At 31.0% G+C, this 14,649-nt stretch overlaps 1 protein-coding gene across 1 annotated transcript in view; it reads left to right on the top strand.

The window, feature by feature from the left end:
* Nucleotides 1-13,926, top strand: part of LOC143058253 (uncharacterized) — a 38,294-nt gene extending 24,368 nt beyond the window's left edge. Inside the window, exons 10-14 of the mRNA XM_076231722.1 lie at nt 10,154-10,294; nt 11,068-11,128; nt 11,367-11,519; nt 12,271-12,458; nt 13,607-13,926. Of these exons, the coding sequence (XP_076087837.1) occupies nt 10,154-10,294; nt 11,068-11,128; nt 11,367-11,519; nt 12,271-12,458; nt 13,607-13,741 (678 nt within the window). The 3' untranslated portion in view covers nt 13,742-13,926. The remainder of the gene's footprint in view (nt 1-10,153; nt 10,295-11,067; nt 11,129-11,366; nt 11,520-12,270; nt 12,459-13,606) is intronic.
* The last annotated feature ends 723 nt before the right edge of the window (nt 13,927-14,649 follow it).

The following is a 14,649-nucleotide window of genomic DNA, read 5'->3' as shown; positions in this document are numbered from 1 at the left end:
AATCATACCACATTTTCTTTTTTATATTGGTTTAAATGTTCGTATTACGAAATTTGTTTTATAATTGCGAGATGTATGGTTTCATCAATTCATTTAAAGTGATAAAAAATTCGTTTCAACGTTCCCTTTGTTGTAGCGATTTTCGTTCAATCAGTGTGATTAAAGCTCCATTTGTATGTATTTTTAAAGAAAATATCAGTCAGCTTTACTCAGTAAGACGACTTGTAACTCATACCACATCTTCCTATGTCTATATGATACAACGTTTGCTAACTTAAATTGACAAATTCTTGCAATCTTTATTATATGAAAATGCAATTTGAACGACACGCATTACCAATTTGAACGACACGAATTACCAATTTGTACTCACAAATGTAAAAAAAAAAAACAATTTTGAAACTATCATTGTTTAACACAGATTCGATGAGTCTTTACAATATTAGTAACTTTTAATTATCAAGATATACAGTATCAAATAATCTTAAAAAAAAATAGGAAATAACTGCATGTAGTTGACTATGTTTAACATTTGTTTTTTGAACAGTTTATGTCGATTTCATCCAGGATACATGTATATCTTTTGTTTTCATAAATATTCTATATTCAAATCTTAAGATTTAAAGAAAAAGTAGAAGGTTTGTTTAACAACATACTTATTCATGCATATAACTTATAAACTGTCTCTTTTAAAGATAATAGAAATCTTTGAATATGCTTAAATGTATCAATAGTATTTTGTATGAACGTCAAGCATCAAACTTTTCGTTTAGAAGATGGCACATCTAAAAAAATAATAATACCATGGAATACAATTCAAAATTTACAAATTTTTAACATGCATACATTTTTGGGTTCAATCAATTCCTTTAAAAATAAACATTGTATTGCTTTACTTTAAAATTTCATATAGACAACCAAGCCATTTCAGAAATTACTAGTTAATAGCAAAATAATAAAAATGTACCTAAGAAACAAAACAACTACCTACAAGAAAACTATATAAACTAAATATGGATAAACAACTGCATGTGCTAGTATTCTATTTGAGCCCCGAATACAAGTTTGTAAATGTATCGTAATATTGTATCAAAAATACATACTGAACTACATTCTTCCTAAAAAAATAGTTTATGTTTCTTTATCTAAACCTTGTAAACACTTGCGACTTTTAAAATTTTCAGAAAGTGATGATGCCAGGAAAATAAAATGTAGTCTTCTTAAAACAAATAAATCGTTCTCAAACTATTGCAAAATCATAACAAATCTAATATTGAGTTTTCAACAATCTGTATATTTTTGCCGATGTTACTAAATGCCTGTGCAATTTTCCTTAAAGTCGGTTTCAGAGTGTGAAGCCTGCAGAAGTGGTTTTCCATTCTTCTAAAATTTCCTTGTTCAGACGTACCAAATCTCTTTCATTTTGCCTGTTGTTCATCTGTTCCCAGGTTTGAAATTCCATTCCCAGCTCGATCAGAAAGGCGACGGAGTTATTGCCAATCACTGGAGCCAGACTATCAATGTGTTCTTCTGTAGGTACCAAATCCCACTTCTCAGGTTCCTTGTCTATATTTTGTTACAACAATAAACAAGTAATTCAATGAAATAAAATATTGATGTATAGACAATAAGATGGAGGAAATATTCTAAACCTTTAAGAAAGTGAACTCTGATCAGCAGAAATTATTATGTAGATTATTTGTGGTGTAATTCTGCAGCTGCAAATAATATGATTATAATTATATGTCAATACATAATTTGGATAGTTAATCTTATTTAATTGCAAGTGTATGTTTATACTATGGCCAAATTAAATTCGATGCAAGAAATCAACAGTAAGAATGGTCCTTGTACAACCTATATTTTTTTGTGTATTCATGTTAGCCTTTTATAGATAAGAACTTAAATGACTTCATAATAATGTGTGTCTTGTTTATCAAAGCATTTGAGTCATATGTAATAAAATGGATCATAGCTTTCAATGGTGAGATATAAGTAGCCTTTCAACTCATACTACAACATCCACATGTCATATACAAGTAAAATATTAAATCACAAAAATACTGAACTCCGAGGGGAATTCAAAAGAGAAAGTTACAAATCAAATGGGAGAATCAAAAGATAAAACACACCAAACGAATAGAAAATGACTGTTTTATTCCTGACTTGGTACAGCCATGTTCTTATGTAGAAAATTGTGGATTGAACCTTGATTTTTAGGGCTAAACCTCTCACTTGTTTGACAGTCGCATCAAATTTCTTTGTATTGGCAACGATGCATGAATCAAACATACATAATAGGAACAATTGTATAAATAGGGGTACAGCAGTCATCACCGTTTCACAAACTTAAACCAGAATAAAAACACACAAATAGTTAACAAAGAAGCACAAAAAAAGCATATATCAAATGAAACAGCCACGTTCATTGCTTACTGGTTTTGTATTTTATCAATGTATGTTAAATCAACCAATAAAGGAGTGATATATTTTAAGTCCATTAAGCAAATGGCTAGATTAACATCAACGCTGGTGTAGAACCTTGTGTTTGAAGTCCAAATGTAAACGACATGCAGGTAAAGATATAGAATATTTTGTCGTTCCAAGTACAAAATGTATGCAAAAATTCGCATAGAACAATAATATAATGGCCGGTGGGGTTCTTAAAAGTACAGAGCCGTGTCATATGTATCAACGACACCCAAAAGTTAAACGAACAAGGCAAACTAGCAAAAATGAGAGCTAATACAAATAACACATTGACAGAATACATAAGTATCGAGCCACGTCAACTAATAGATATCACGAAAAACAGACAAAACAGTTAAAGTAATATAAATAAGGACAAATAAGAGAACAAAATAAGACGTGATAAACTACGCGAGTACGTATAATCTACACACCAATACCATCATATATTATTTGTGAAGTTGATACAGAATATTTCTCAGTAAGGTCTTGGTACCTTGCTATGAACTCTTTTTTTTTACAAAAAAAGGACGAGACGTTCTTTGAAATACTCCTGGTACCTCGAATTTCTGTTGACACTGGTGACGTTTTACAAAGTCTGAGTAGGAGCTGCAAGCTCTTAAATACCGAATAAGTTGTGAAATGATATCCAATATACAGGTTATGTTGGTTTATTGCTACTAAAGCCACCGCAGTTTCTGTTGAAATATTGTACATTGATAAGGGAGACGAAACCAAGGTAACAAATAATAATTTAACGTATATTTTGCCTTATTTGAATGCTACACAAATAATGGTTTCCTAATGTTATTAGGATAAAAGATTAATTGTTTCAAAAGCAAAGGAACTCACCCAGAAATCTTATCCGTTTCAAACACTGCAGTATGGTTTTCATCAACGGTGACCACATTATCGATTAATGTAAACTGACCATTGGTGTTCTGTCTAAACAGACGGTATACATAATCCTCGTCTGATTCGTATGGGTTTCTTATATCGTTGAGTGGTAGGTTGACTTGAACCTTCTTTTTCAATGGTGTATCTTCAGATGTGTACAAACAATCAGAGAGGGCCAGAATTGCTTCCCCTTTCTTACTCCGTTCTTCATACTGTCTTCTCAAAATCTCTTTATTCACAGGAATAACCTTACAAATAGATGTTTTAATGTGTGAAACAATGACTCTTTCTCCCATTTCATGCAAAGTAAAAATGTGATTTTTTTCGAGATTAAATATTGTTAATTTCAAATAAAAAAGACATTTTCAATGGAATCGAGTGTTCTTTGTGTGCATCAGAGCTTGTTATGATTATTGTTTACATTGTCAACAATTTTTGGTTTTCTGTAAATATGATTTGTTACTAAATAAGAATCTACATGGATTTCATTAAGCATTGGATAAAAGTTTTCGTAAGAAATACAAAGACGTGTGAAATTCAGGTTTTCTATTTTATTTCGAGTGACAGTTTGAGGAAAACGATCAAATTGACCTAACAATACTTTAGCTTTTATTTTAATTCAAAATCGCACGTTCCTACGTATTCATACAGTCACATAATTCATATGTTCAGTATTAAGCGTAATTATGAAGGCAAAGTCAGAACAAAAAACGCATCGGACGTAGACATGTAAAGTGATTCTTTTCTTTTAAAGATTGAACATCTTTATTTGAGACGATGAAGCTCCTATTGAATTTTGAAATCCTTTAATTAAATCTCCTGCTAACAAACATTTGATAGAAACGATTGTGTATGTGTTAACGTCAACGATAAAATATTTCTTTTATTTTCAGAACAGAGTAAACATAAAAGATTATCCAAACTCATGTTTTTCCTCTTTGTCAGATATTTGAAATTCTCAATTTTTATCCAGTTGGTGCAATTACATATTTTCTTCGCTAACCCCTACTTTTCTTTTCATACATTTAATCAAAATACGTCAAAAGGCCATATATGAACAATCGATAAAATCCTTGTTATTTAGATCATAGTTTTTTAAGATAAAAAAACATGAAAAAGGTGCAAATGCTAAATGAAAAAAAAATCTAGAGGAAAATTCTTCTTAAGTTTTGATAGAGGAAGAAAGCCAGAGTGTCCAGAATAAACCAAAGACCTTCGATAGGTTAACTGACAATCACAGTGAAGTAAGATTGAAGTCCATTACAGCCGACCGTGAACTTCTAAATGTGTATCATTTATTATTGTAATACGTACGTGTAAACAAATCGACTCTTCTTTCTGAACAGCACCAGAAGGGAAGGTAATTTGAATTCTTGCGTCAGTTTGGACAATATACTTGTAACCAGTTAGTAAATTGTTCACCCGTTCTCTGATTGGGTTGGCTACAATACAGAGTGCATCTAGTTTGACAGTGTGAAAGGTCACTATTTTCTCCTGAAGAAATGTAAATTTGAAATTAAAAACCAATTGTTCAGAGAACAATTATAGGTCTTTCCACCAGTAAGGATCTATTTTGATATGAAAATATTAAAATTTGGTTTTAAAATATTAATTGCAGCGTCAAATGACAACTTATTGTACGCTGATTTAAAAAATATAAGGTTTCAATACAAAAAGATATAAATAAGGGAGATAATTTTTCGGTTCAAAATATGTCACTTCTGGTACTGTCTTATAGTTTAATTGACGCTGATTCCAAAATTATATGGTTTTACATACTTTTACAATAATTTATTACAAAAATTAGCTACTTCCGGTTTACAAAAGGTCACTTCCGGTTAGATTTTTCAACGTCATATTGCTTGGAACCTAATACAAAAAGTCTAATAGATTTAACATGAATACATATGAGGTAAAAGCTAAGGTCAAAATCTAGAACGTTAAATTAACATGTGACCTTGAGCTCAATTTCAAGGTCATAAACTAAGGACCTCAAATCAAAAGACTCTAGGTCTCTACTTTATATTGTTAATGAGTTATATTACAATATGACTGATATTAGATATAAAAGGGGGAAATCTTGCATCAAATGTTTACGTACCCTTTCGACTAAAATGTATGTGTAACGACATGTCGCGACTAACAATTGTGTGAAAATATTTTGTCAATATCTTATAAGATTTCTGAAAATGAGAGATAACAAGCCAAAATCAAAATGTTGAACATGACCTTGACCTTTGACCTTGACCTCATTTTCATTTTTTTTACCAAGAACCCCAAATAAAAAGACCCTAGGCCTCTATCACTTATGGTTTTTCAGTTAGAATTACATTTCACTTTTATCAAACCAAAAAGGGGAAACAACTCTCATATGGAGTCTCTGGATAGCTTCGGTCAAAATTGGTCAAATCATCCTGAGGATATAACGAGCAATTTGGTAAAATAAATCTGTCGGTCTCTTATACGGTTGTGACATATAAGTAATAACAAGAAAAATAGTGTTCGGGGAGATAACTCTTACATAGAAAAGATTTTGGTTACGCGGTGTCAGTTTCAAAAGCGTATTAATTGTTCGATATCATATACCATATGTCTAAGCGACATCTTGCGAAACAAAAAAACAGCGAAGGAACATAAAGTTGGCGGAAGAAAAAGAATAATAATTAAAAACCAATTGTTCAGAGAACAATTGAAGGTCTTTCCACCAGTAAGAATCTATTTAAAAATGAAAATTCTAAAATTTGATTTTAAATGTCAGTTTCAGCATCAAATGGCAGCTTATTCTACGCTGATTCCAAAAATATATGGCTTCTATATAGAAAAATATATAAAAAAGGGAGATAATCTTTTACTTCTGGTTTAAAAAGTTTACTTCCGGTATTGTTTGATAGTTTACTTGACACTGATTCCAAAAATATATGGTTCTATATACTTTTACATTGATTTAGTACAAAAAATAGCTACTTCCAGTTGACAAAATGTCACTTCAGGTTGTCTTTTTAAAGGTCTCAAGATCATAAACCAAAGACCTCAAATAAAAAGACTCTAGTCCTCTACTTTATATTGTTAATGAGTTATATTGCCATACGTATGATATTAGATATAAAAAGGGGGAAAACTCACGTCAAATGTCTAAGTACCCTTTCGACTAAGATTTATTTCTTACGACATGTCGTAACTAACAATTTTGTGAAAATATTTGTCGATATCTTATATGAATCCTGAAAATAAGAGATAACAAGCCAAAATCAAAATTTTAATCATGACCTTGACCTTTGACCTTGACCTCATTTTTATTTTTTTGGACCAAGGACCTCAAATCAAAAGACCCTAGGCCTCTATCACTTATGGTTTTCCAGTTAAAAATACATTTCAAAATTTCAAATACAAAAGGGGAAATAACTCTCATATGGAATCTCTATACGGCTTTGGTCAAAATAAAACAGAACATTCTGATGATGTAACGAGCAATTTGGAAAAATAAATTTGTCGGTTTCTTATACGGTTGCGAAGCCTTATAGATAACAAGAAAAACAGTGTTTGGGGAGATAACTCTTATATGGGAAAGTATTCGGTGAAGCAGTGTCAGTTTCAAAAGCGTATAAACTGTTCAATATCATATTCCAAATATCTAAGCGACATCTTGCGAAACAAAAAAACAGCGAAGGAAAAAAATTTGGCAGAAGAAAAAAAAATAATAATCAGAAGAAAACCAATAGGTCTTTCCACGGAAAAGTGGAAAGACCTAATAATAATCAGAAGAAGACCAATAGGTCTTTCCACGGAAAAGTGGAAAGACAATAATCAGATATACATGTTTAGTTAAAACAGTGTGCAGATTTTTAATGTTACAGTCGTCACTTGTATATACACGAATATTATCTAGAATGAACTATTGTGTCAGCTAAATAATTTTTAATACCTAATTACACACTTTAATTAGTTATGAATAAAAAACATTTACACTTCTATATCGTAGAAAACTGTTGTCTGAACCATTTCTTTATCGCAATAATAAAGATATTGTTACGTTGGAAAAAAAAATTCTTTATCGCCCAAATACTTCTTCTTATCTTGCATTTATGTATCTAAGACGAAATATTTTTGAGTGAGATCCCAAATGTTGTGGGAATGTCACTGCATTGTACTGGAATGGTCGATTTAATTGATAAAAAGCTTTTCGTTATACTGTGGATTCATTTATATTCGTTGGATACTTATTTTCGTGGAAATCGTGGAGTCATTGGAACCACTAATTTGAATGTTCAACGGATTACAGATTTTCTGAAGGCATTATGCAGATTTTGCCAAAACCACGAATTCAAATATCCATGAATATGAAAGTTTCCCTCGATCCACGAAAATAGCAGGCTATAATGAACTAATCAACTTTTGTGTGAGATTTCTTAAAGATATATTGCACTCATAAAACAAAAGTATCGGTCATGAACAAAACCTTAATCCATGTCATATGAAGGCTGTGTATGATTCAAATTTTCGCCATCATGTCAAATACATTACAATAGTAAACTAAGACTAGTATTCTACGCCAGAATATCGTCGATCGATTTGCATTCATAAAGCGACTTTACTTTAATTTTGAATCGGTATCACATTCTTTTATTTGATATCGTAATGACAGATGAAACAATACCATGATAAAGTCCGATGGACGCAATTTCAATATCAAAATTGATTGATTGATCGATTGATTTTGTTAAACGCAATTTTAAGCACATGGACTGTTTTAATGGCTGCAATATTTAATTTACAGATGATGCAGGAGTGCCTTAAGAAAAAAAAACAACCTTCAACTAGAAAATCGACAATCATAGTAATTTTACGTGCATTCTGTGTACCTTTTTACCCTTGTACCCGTGTCACTGTTGCCAGGTTATTGATACATGAATTGAACTATTTACACCAACCGAATGTTTATCGGAACGCAGACATGAATATGATGTACATGATTACAATACTTACAACAATTGATCGGAAGTTGTGGTCACATATATAATTGTTTTTGTCGTAAAGATAGCCAGTTAGAGTTTGTAAGATTAATATTTATCATCAGCGTGTTATTTTTATCCTGTTCCTTATATGTCTTTGACAAGATGGTGTATAATATATACCTTTAACGAAGTGTCAACTAAACTCCACTTTGGTCCAAATTGAATGTAGGCCTTCAAATGCAGAAACTGATAATCGTTTGGAAGCTTAACTCTCACAGTAATCATTCCAGAACTATCTTTCGGAAAATTCCCATTAGCTTTTGGATCTTTTGGCTCAATATGGAAAAATCTGTCTCAAATTTGTAGTTGGTTATCGTAGCATCTGGTTTGTAAAAACGTTAAAAATCGTCAGACCTCCATCGTTTTGCTTGAAATATGATGGAAACATATGTTGCTGAATAAATTTGTATTCCGCATCAAATATCAATGAAATGCAATGAAATGCAAAAAAAAAGTTTATCATTTCCTTAAAACAGTGTATGAAAGTAATTAGTGTTCTCCTGAATTTAACTTACATCGGTACTATAACGGGTGTCACAGGTTGGTCAGTGATTTTCTACCATTACGGAGTGCGTGAAATTGTCAGTTTGTATTTTACTCCCGCGTTTAAAAAATGGTATCGGCCGCCTTTTATTTTTTATATTTGTCAAGTGATGTAATGCATTACATTCTGAATTAAAGGCATTGTTATACAGATAAACTACATCAGTCGTATACAGAAACCAACCCATACTGGCGTCACACATCAGCGTATAGCACCGATGTTCGATGTTGTGGTCAAAAACAATGAAAGGTGCCATTGTACTAGAAATTTTTGTCGTAATCAGCTAACAATCATATCTGTATCGTCTGCACAACGAACTTTAAACGGTGAAAGTTCCAGGAAATTGATTTTTCTAAAACGTTTTCTAAGCATTGTTTTTCGCAAAATAAAATGAGAAATGTAATAATAGTTAAAAAAAAAACAATTACGAGTAAAAACGTGAAAAAAAATATCATATTGGTTTTGCGCTTTCATTTTGAACCTTTATACATTGCCACCTTGTAGAGTCAGATAATTAAAAGAACATGTGGCAAGAGAGCCTTTGAGACAACTCTCCATCCATGTCAAAATGTTTTTAAAATTAAACAAGTCTAGGTCAAAGTACGGTCCTCAACACGGAGCTTTGGCTCATACCGAACAAAAGATAAAGAGGGCCCAACAATTACTAGTGTAAAACCAATTAAACAGGAAAACCAACTTTCTAATATTTATTTTAAGAAAAAGGAGAAATGAAAAAGACTTAAGAACCACATCAACTATAAACAACTACTGAACCAGCGGTATTTGAATTCGGACAGGTGCAAAAAAATGCAGCGGGTTTCAAAGCCACAATAATATAAAGTGGTAGTGTAACATTACAACATAGAAAGACACACTTTAAAATATCATTCTAAATGACCTATATGTAACTCAATCAAATAGACATATGTACAAAAACAAAACATACGCAGAACAAATAAATTCTATCTATGACACAAAATTAAAACAATGAAATTAAAACAAGGTCATATGAAAACAATATCAGAAATATGCATGTGAAATATTTCATGAGTAGTGATGCATTTTTCAATTAACCGACAGCGGTTTTGGTAAGAAGATTACTGAAAATGAAAAAGAAGATGTTTTCTTTATAATTCTCAGCATTTTATATTCAAACTATCTATCAATCGAGAAATGTTGTTTTAACAGACAAGTAAATTAAAGTATTTTAGTCATCTACTTATCATTTCAGGTTTTAGCAGAAGAAAGCAATGGCGAAAAGGCAAGAGTGACAGAGAATTTGACAAAACAATGCGCTCTACTTGCTAGTATTTATGGGTTTTTCTTACTGGAACTGACGTGTTCTTTTCTGAAAAGTAGCACTAAAGAAAAGGTAGACCAAATAAATGTATAATAAAATGCTTGTTGTGGATGATGTTTTAAACACAAATACGTAAAATTGATTTTAGTAGCACAATGACTGTGTACAGAATAGAAAAGCACCATATTTGATATCGTTTCCTTTGGGTTTTTTTCATTTACTTTGTTGAAATGTTGTCTAGTATATTATTATGAATTTATATTCATACCACTCATTAACATGTTTATTAAAGTCGAGACAACAAAGAAAATCACAATCTTGCCGATACTCCAAAACTTAGGACTGTAAATTAACATACAAATATTCTAAAAAGAGACATAACTACTTATAGCGAGCACAAAGCAAAACATTGGTTATATTTTCAATGATTTTGAAATGAGCTGATATTGTCTTCATATTTTCGAATCAAAAACACATCTCGAAAGCATTTGTGCCAACCAATTGAACTGTATTCTTCATTAAAAATAAATGTTGACAGTTGTACAATTTAAATATAGTTCAACTTACTACAACGTACATAAATTGGTTGGTTACATGTCAGATACAGTGTCCTTTTTTAGTGCAAAGTTACCCCCACATTGATTTGGTTATATTTAGGTCCCTTTTGTTCATAATTATTGTAACGATATCATGTCTTTTATATCATTTACATACAAATAATTGTAATAACAATAATAGTAGTTGGATTTAAGAGTTTTCTTTGTAAATCTTGAAAAAAATTTAGGACGCAAGAAAGTAATAGAAAATAATTTTAATTTAAACCGCTGTTCATTCTTGATTTACAGAAAGACGATGATTATCAATGCCAAAACGAAGAAAACGAAACTAAAGGTCAAAGAGCAAAAGGTATTTTGTAATGGTAGCAGTCTTTGTTTACTTCGATGATTCTTTACAAAATAAATTAAATTCAGGACCGAAACTAACGTACTTTACATGTTTTATTTGTTTGTTCTGTTTAAATCGTGACTGTTTTAACAAAATTTGAAACAGGTAAAAGATTATAATATTGTGAGTAACTAGTTGCAAGAAAGGAATGTTAAATGAATGCTGAAATAGAATGGAACATTTTGCCTTTTACTTGTAGATAAATCTGCCCTTGCTTGGATGGTGATAGTAGGGGACGCCATACATAATTTTGCAGATGGCCTTGCTATTGGCGCTGCCTTCAGTAAAGACATAACAGTTGGGTTATCTACCTCAATAGCTGTGTTTTGCCATGAATTACCCCATGAATTAGGTTTGTTAATCTTATGATTTTTTGGGAAAAATAAAATTCGAAAATAATATTTTAGGCAGCATTTCAGTATGGCATAAATTGTCGGCCTTTAATTGATTTTTTCTATATTGTATGAAGATATATTTTTCGAAATGCTTAGAATTTTCTTCTTAAGGAATAATAAAAATTTGACAAAACTTTTCGGAATGTTGGTCCCCCATGCTTTTCAACTTCGTGCTTTTGGTCTTTTTAATTGTTTTGATTCAATCGTCAAGTGTTCCATAAGGGTAAGCAAATCATTATCCACATGTTGCACCTGTTGTGTTGTTCATGTAAATAAAAACCCGATTATAAGTGTTAATTGGAAAATCAAATTCAGATAAAAGGTTAACGGGATGGTCGTGACAACCTTTATAACTTATCCTCACCCATCTGCGAAATGCATTTTTTATAACAATTATTCAAATCATAAAGCCGTCCAATATTTTGTCAAAGAGAATACAAATGACAATGTTATGAAGACGATTATTTTGAAAATAAAATACAAAGCATACGAATAAGCGAAAAAAATTATTTGGCATTTGCAGTGCAAAGACTACTCTAAAAAACTGATTTAATTTGGAAAAAAATATGTATTCCTTATTTTCATCGAAAAGTATTTTTCAATTGTAAACGGAGAAAATTCTGAGCCTGTTTTTACTACCCTCAACCCTATGGCTTTTCAGTTTTATTAGACATTCCTTTAATATGGTTTATGTAATTCGTCTTCCAGGAGATTTTGCAGCCTTAGTGTCGAGCGGTTTGTCAATCAAACGAGCAATGGTTTTGAATTTCATTTCAAGCCTGACAGCGTTTTTAGGGTTATATATAGGCATACTAGCAAGCTCAAATGATGTTGCTAGATCCTGGATATTCTCAGCTGGTGCAGGCATGTTTATTTATGTCGCCTTAGCAAACTTAGTAAGTGTAACATCTTTTTTTATTATTTGGTGTCCGAGTGGTATAAGTAATTCTCTTAAACTATCATTAACAATTCGACACAGCAGTTGATGTTCAAACAACGCACATAGCAGGTGCTTGTGACTAATCAATTATTACTTTAATCGCAAGTTTTCCTGCCGTAGTTATGTGGGTTTGTCTATGAATATAACAGTTTATTTCCCATATATAAAATGGCTACCTAGATATCCATTTGTGCCGATTGTTCCGTTAAACAAAAACAGCTAACAAACAAATTATTTACTATTTACTATAAAAAAGACTATATTTTTTTTTCGAAAAAAAAAGAGTGGATATTCAGTAAAACTAAAATATTCTCATAATCATGATAATGTAAACACGTTTTTATAAAGGACAACGATTCGAAAAACATGATAAATAATCGACGACTTAAATAATTTGAAGGAAATAAGACCATTCAACAAATCTTTTCTAAGTCTCTTTTCAAACAAAACGTAAAATCCGAACATATACAAATTTATTTATAAACATAACAAAATTGGTCAGCGGATGTTTTAAACTCTCTGTTATTTGTAATTGTATACCATACTCGCTATATATACAAAATAAAACATATTTAGTCAACTGGAAATGTCGATTATGTTTTCTCAATGTCGTATAAATGATGACAACAGTCAACTGTGTTACTGGCATCATCTTTCAAAAGTGGTAGTATTAAACTATAATTCTTTGACGCTATTAGTTATAACATAAAATTGCATACCAGTCAACATCGATCAAATAAGGATTTATAAAAGCTAACTTTTATCAGTGGAAGGAAACTGAAAACCATAACGAAAGCGTTGTCTGTATTTTAAGCCCTCCTCAAGCGCAACATTTGATATCAAATATACTTTAATATTCCAAATTTTTAAATCAACTCATCATATATACCGGAACCTAATTTTGTTAACCGAATTTGTCTACAAACGACTCATCTATGACGCTCCAATTATACAAGTTTCAGAGGTTAACTAAAGTAAGAAATTAGGTTTTACAGGTACGATTATCTATTCAGGATATATTTTATTTGATTATTTTTTTTATTATTAAACTTGAAAACAGAAACAGCCAAACTTAATTTATTCCTTTTTGGTTTTTTTTTTCAGATTCCAGAAGTACTGAGCTATTTCAAAAGAATACCAAATTTGTGTATGTTTCTGTCGTTGAACTTCGGACTATTATTCGGCTACGTCTCAATGTTGCTTTTGGCTATATACGAGGCAGATTTTAAATTACCATAAATCTGTGTAAATATCAGACTGTATAGATAACCAGCAGACATTCTTCGTCCATAAAACAAATACTCAATGAACGTAATACACTCCATTTCCTTTGTTGGAAAATGTGCTAATGAATTGGTCAGTTTACACAATATCAAAATTTCATTAATTTATAACTCAGAAATTAAATTTCATTTTTGTAATTATTTGTGTATATTTATCTTGTTATTCAATACAAACAGCTCAAGTGTCTTCATCTTTATATCAAGATAATACACATTCTGGTTTGTAATGCAGCTCTCTATGTTAAATTCAGCTTCAACTATTTGTTTTATAATGAGATTTATATTTACTTTTTACATTTTTTTAATTTCAAATTTCAAAAAATGTTCCGATGACATAGAAATTAGTAATGTTTCTGTTCTGTGCTACACCTGTCGATGTTTCTTTGAATACAATAAGAAGATCACGTTTTTTAAAACAAAACGATCAAGTACAAGTTAAAAGACGCTCTTATGTCAGTCAAATTAATAGATTTCTTTCAATTTACGTCGATATCTAAAAAAGATTTAAGAATAACTTACGCTACATGCATCATGTGCATAAAGTACATATTGATAGACTGATTGTTTGTGTCAAACTTCCCATTCAGCACTTTTAGCGTCTTCCTTGCAGTATTGAAATAATCGATGAGACCCAACAACCTCCGGTGGGAAAACATGCAGTCAGTTACGATTGAAGAAATTAAAATAATCAACATCGACGTGCTAGTGAAGAAGAAGATACAGTTCTTCGATCACAGACTCGCCATAAAACACAGATGCAAGATTGATGTTTTAGACAAAAAATACATAAGTGTACATCATGTATTTCAAAAGACATGTTAATATACGATAAAAAAAAAAATATCATCTTTATAATCATCTGAC

This window comes from Mytilus galloprovincialis, chromosome 14, assembly GCF_965363235.1.
Source record: "Mytilus galloprovincialis chromosome 14, xbMytGall1.hap1.1, whole genome shotgun sequence".
Lineage (NCBI taxonomy): Eukaryota > Metazoa > Mollusca > Bivalvia > Mytilida > Mytilidae > Mytilus > Mytilus galloprovincialis.
The sequence above is the reverse complement of the archived record's forward strand: the minus strand, read 5'-3'. Positions and strand labels throughout refer to the sequence as shown.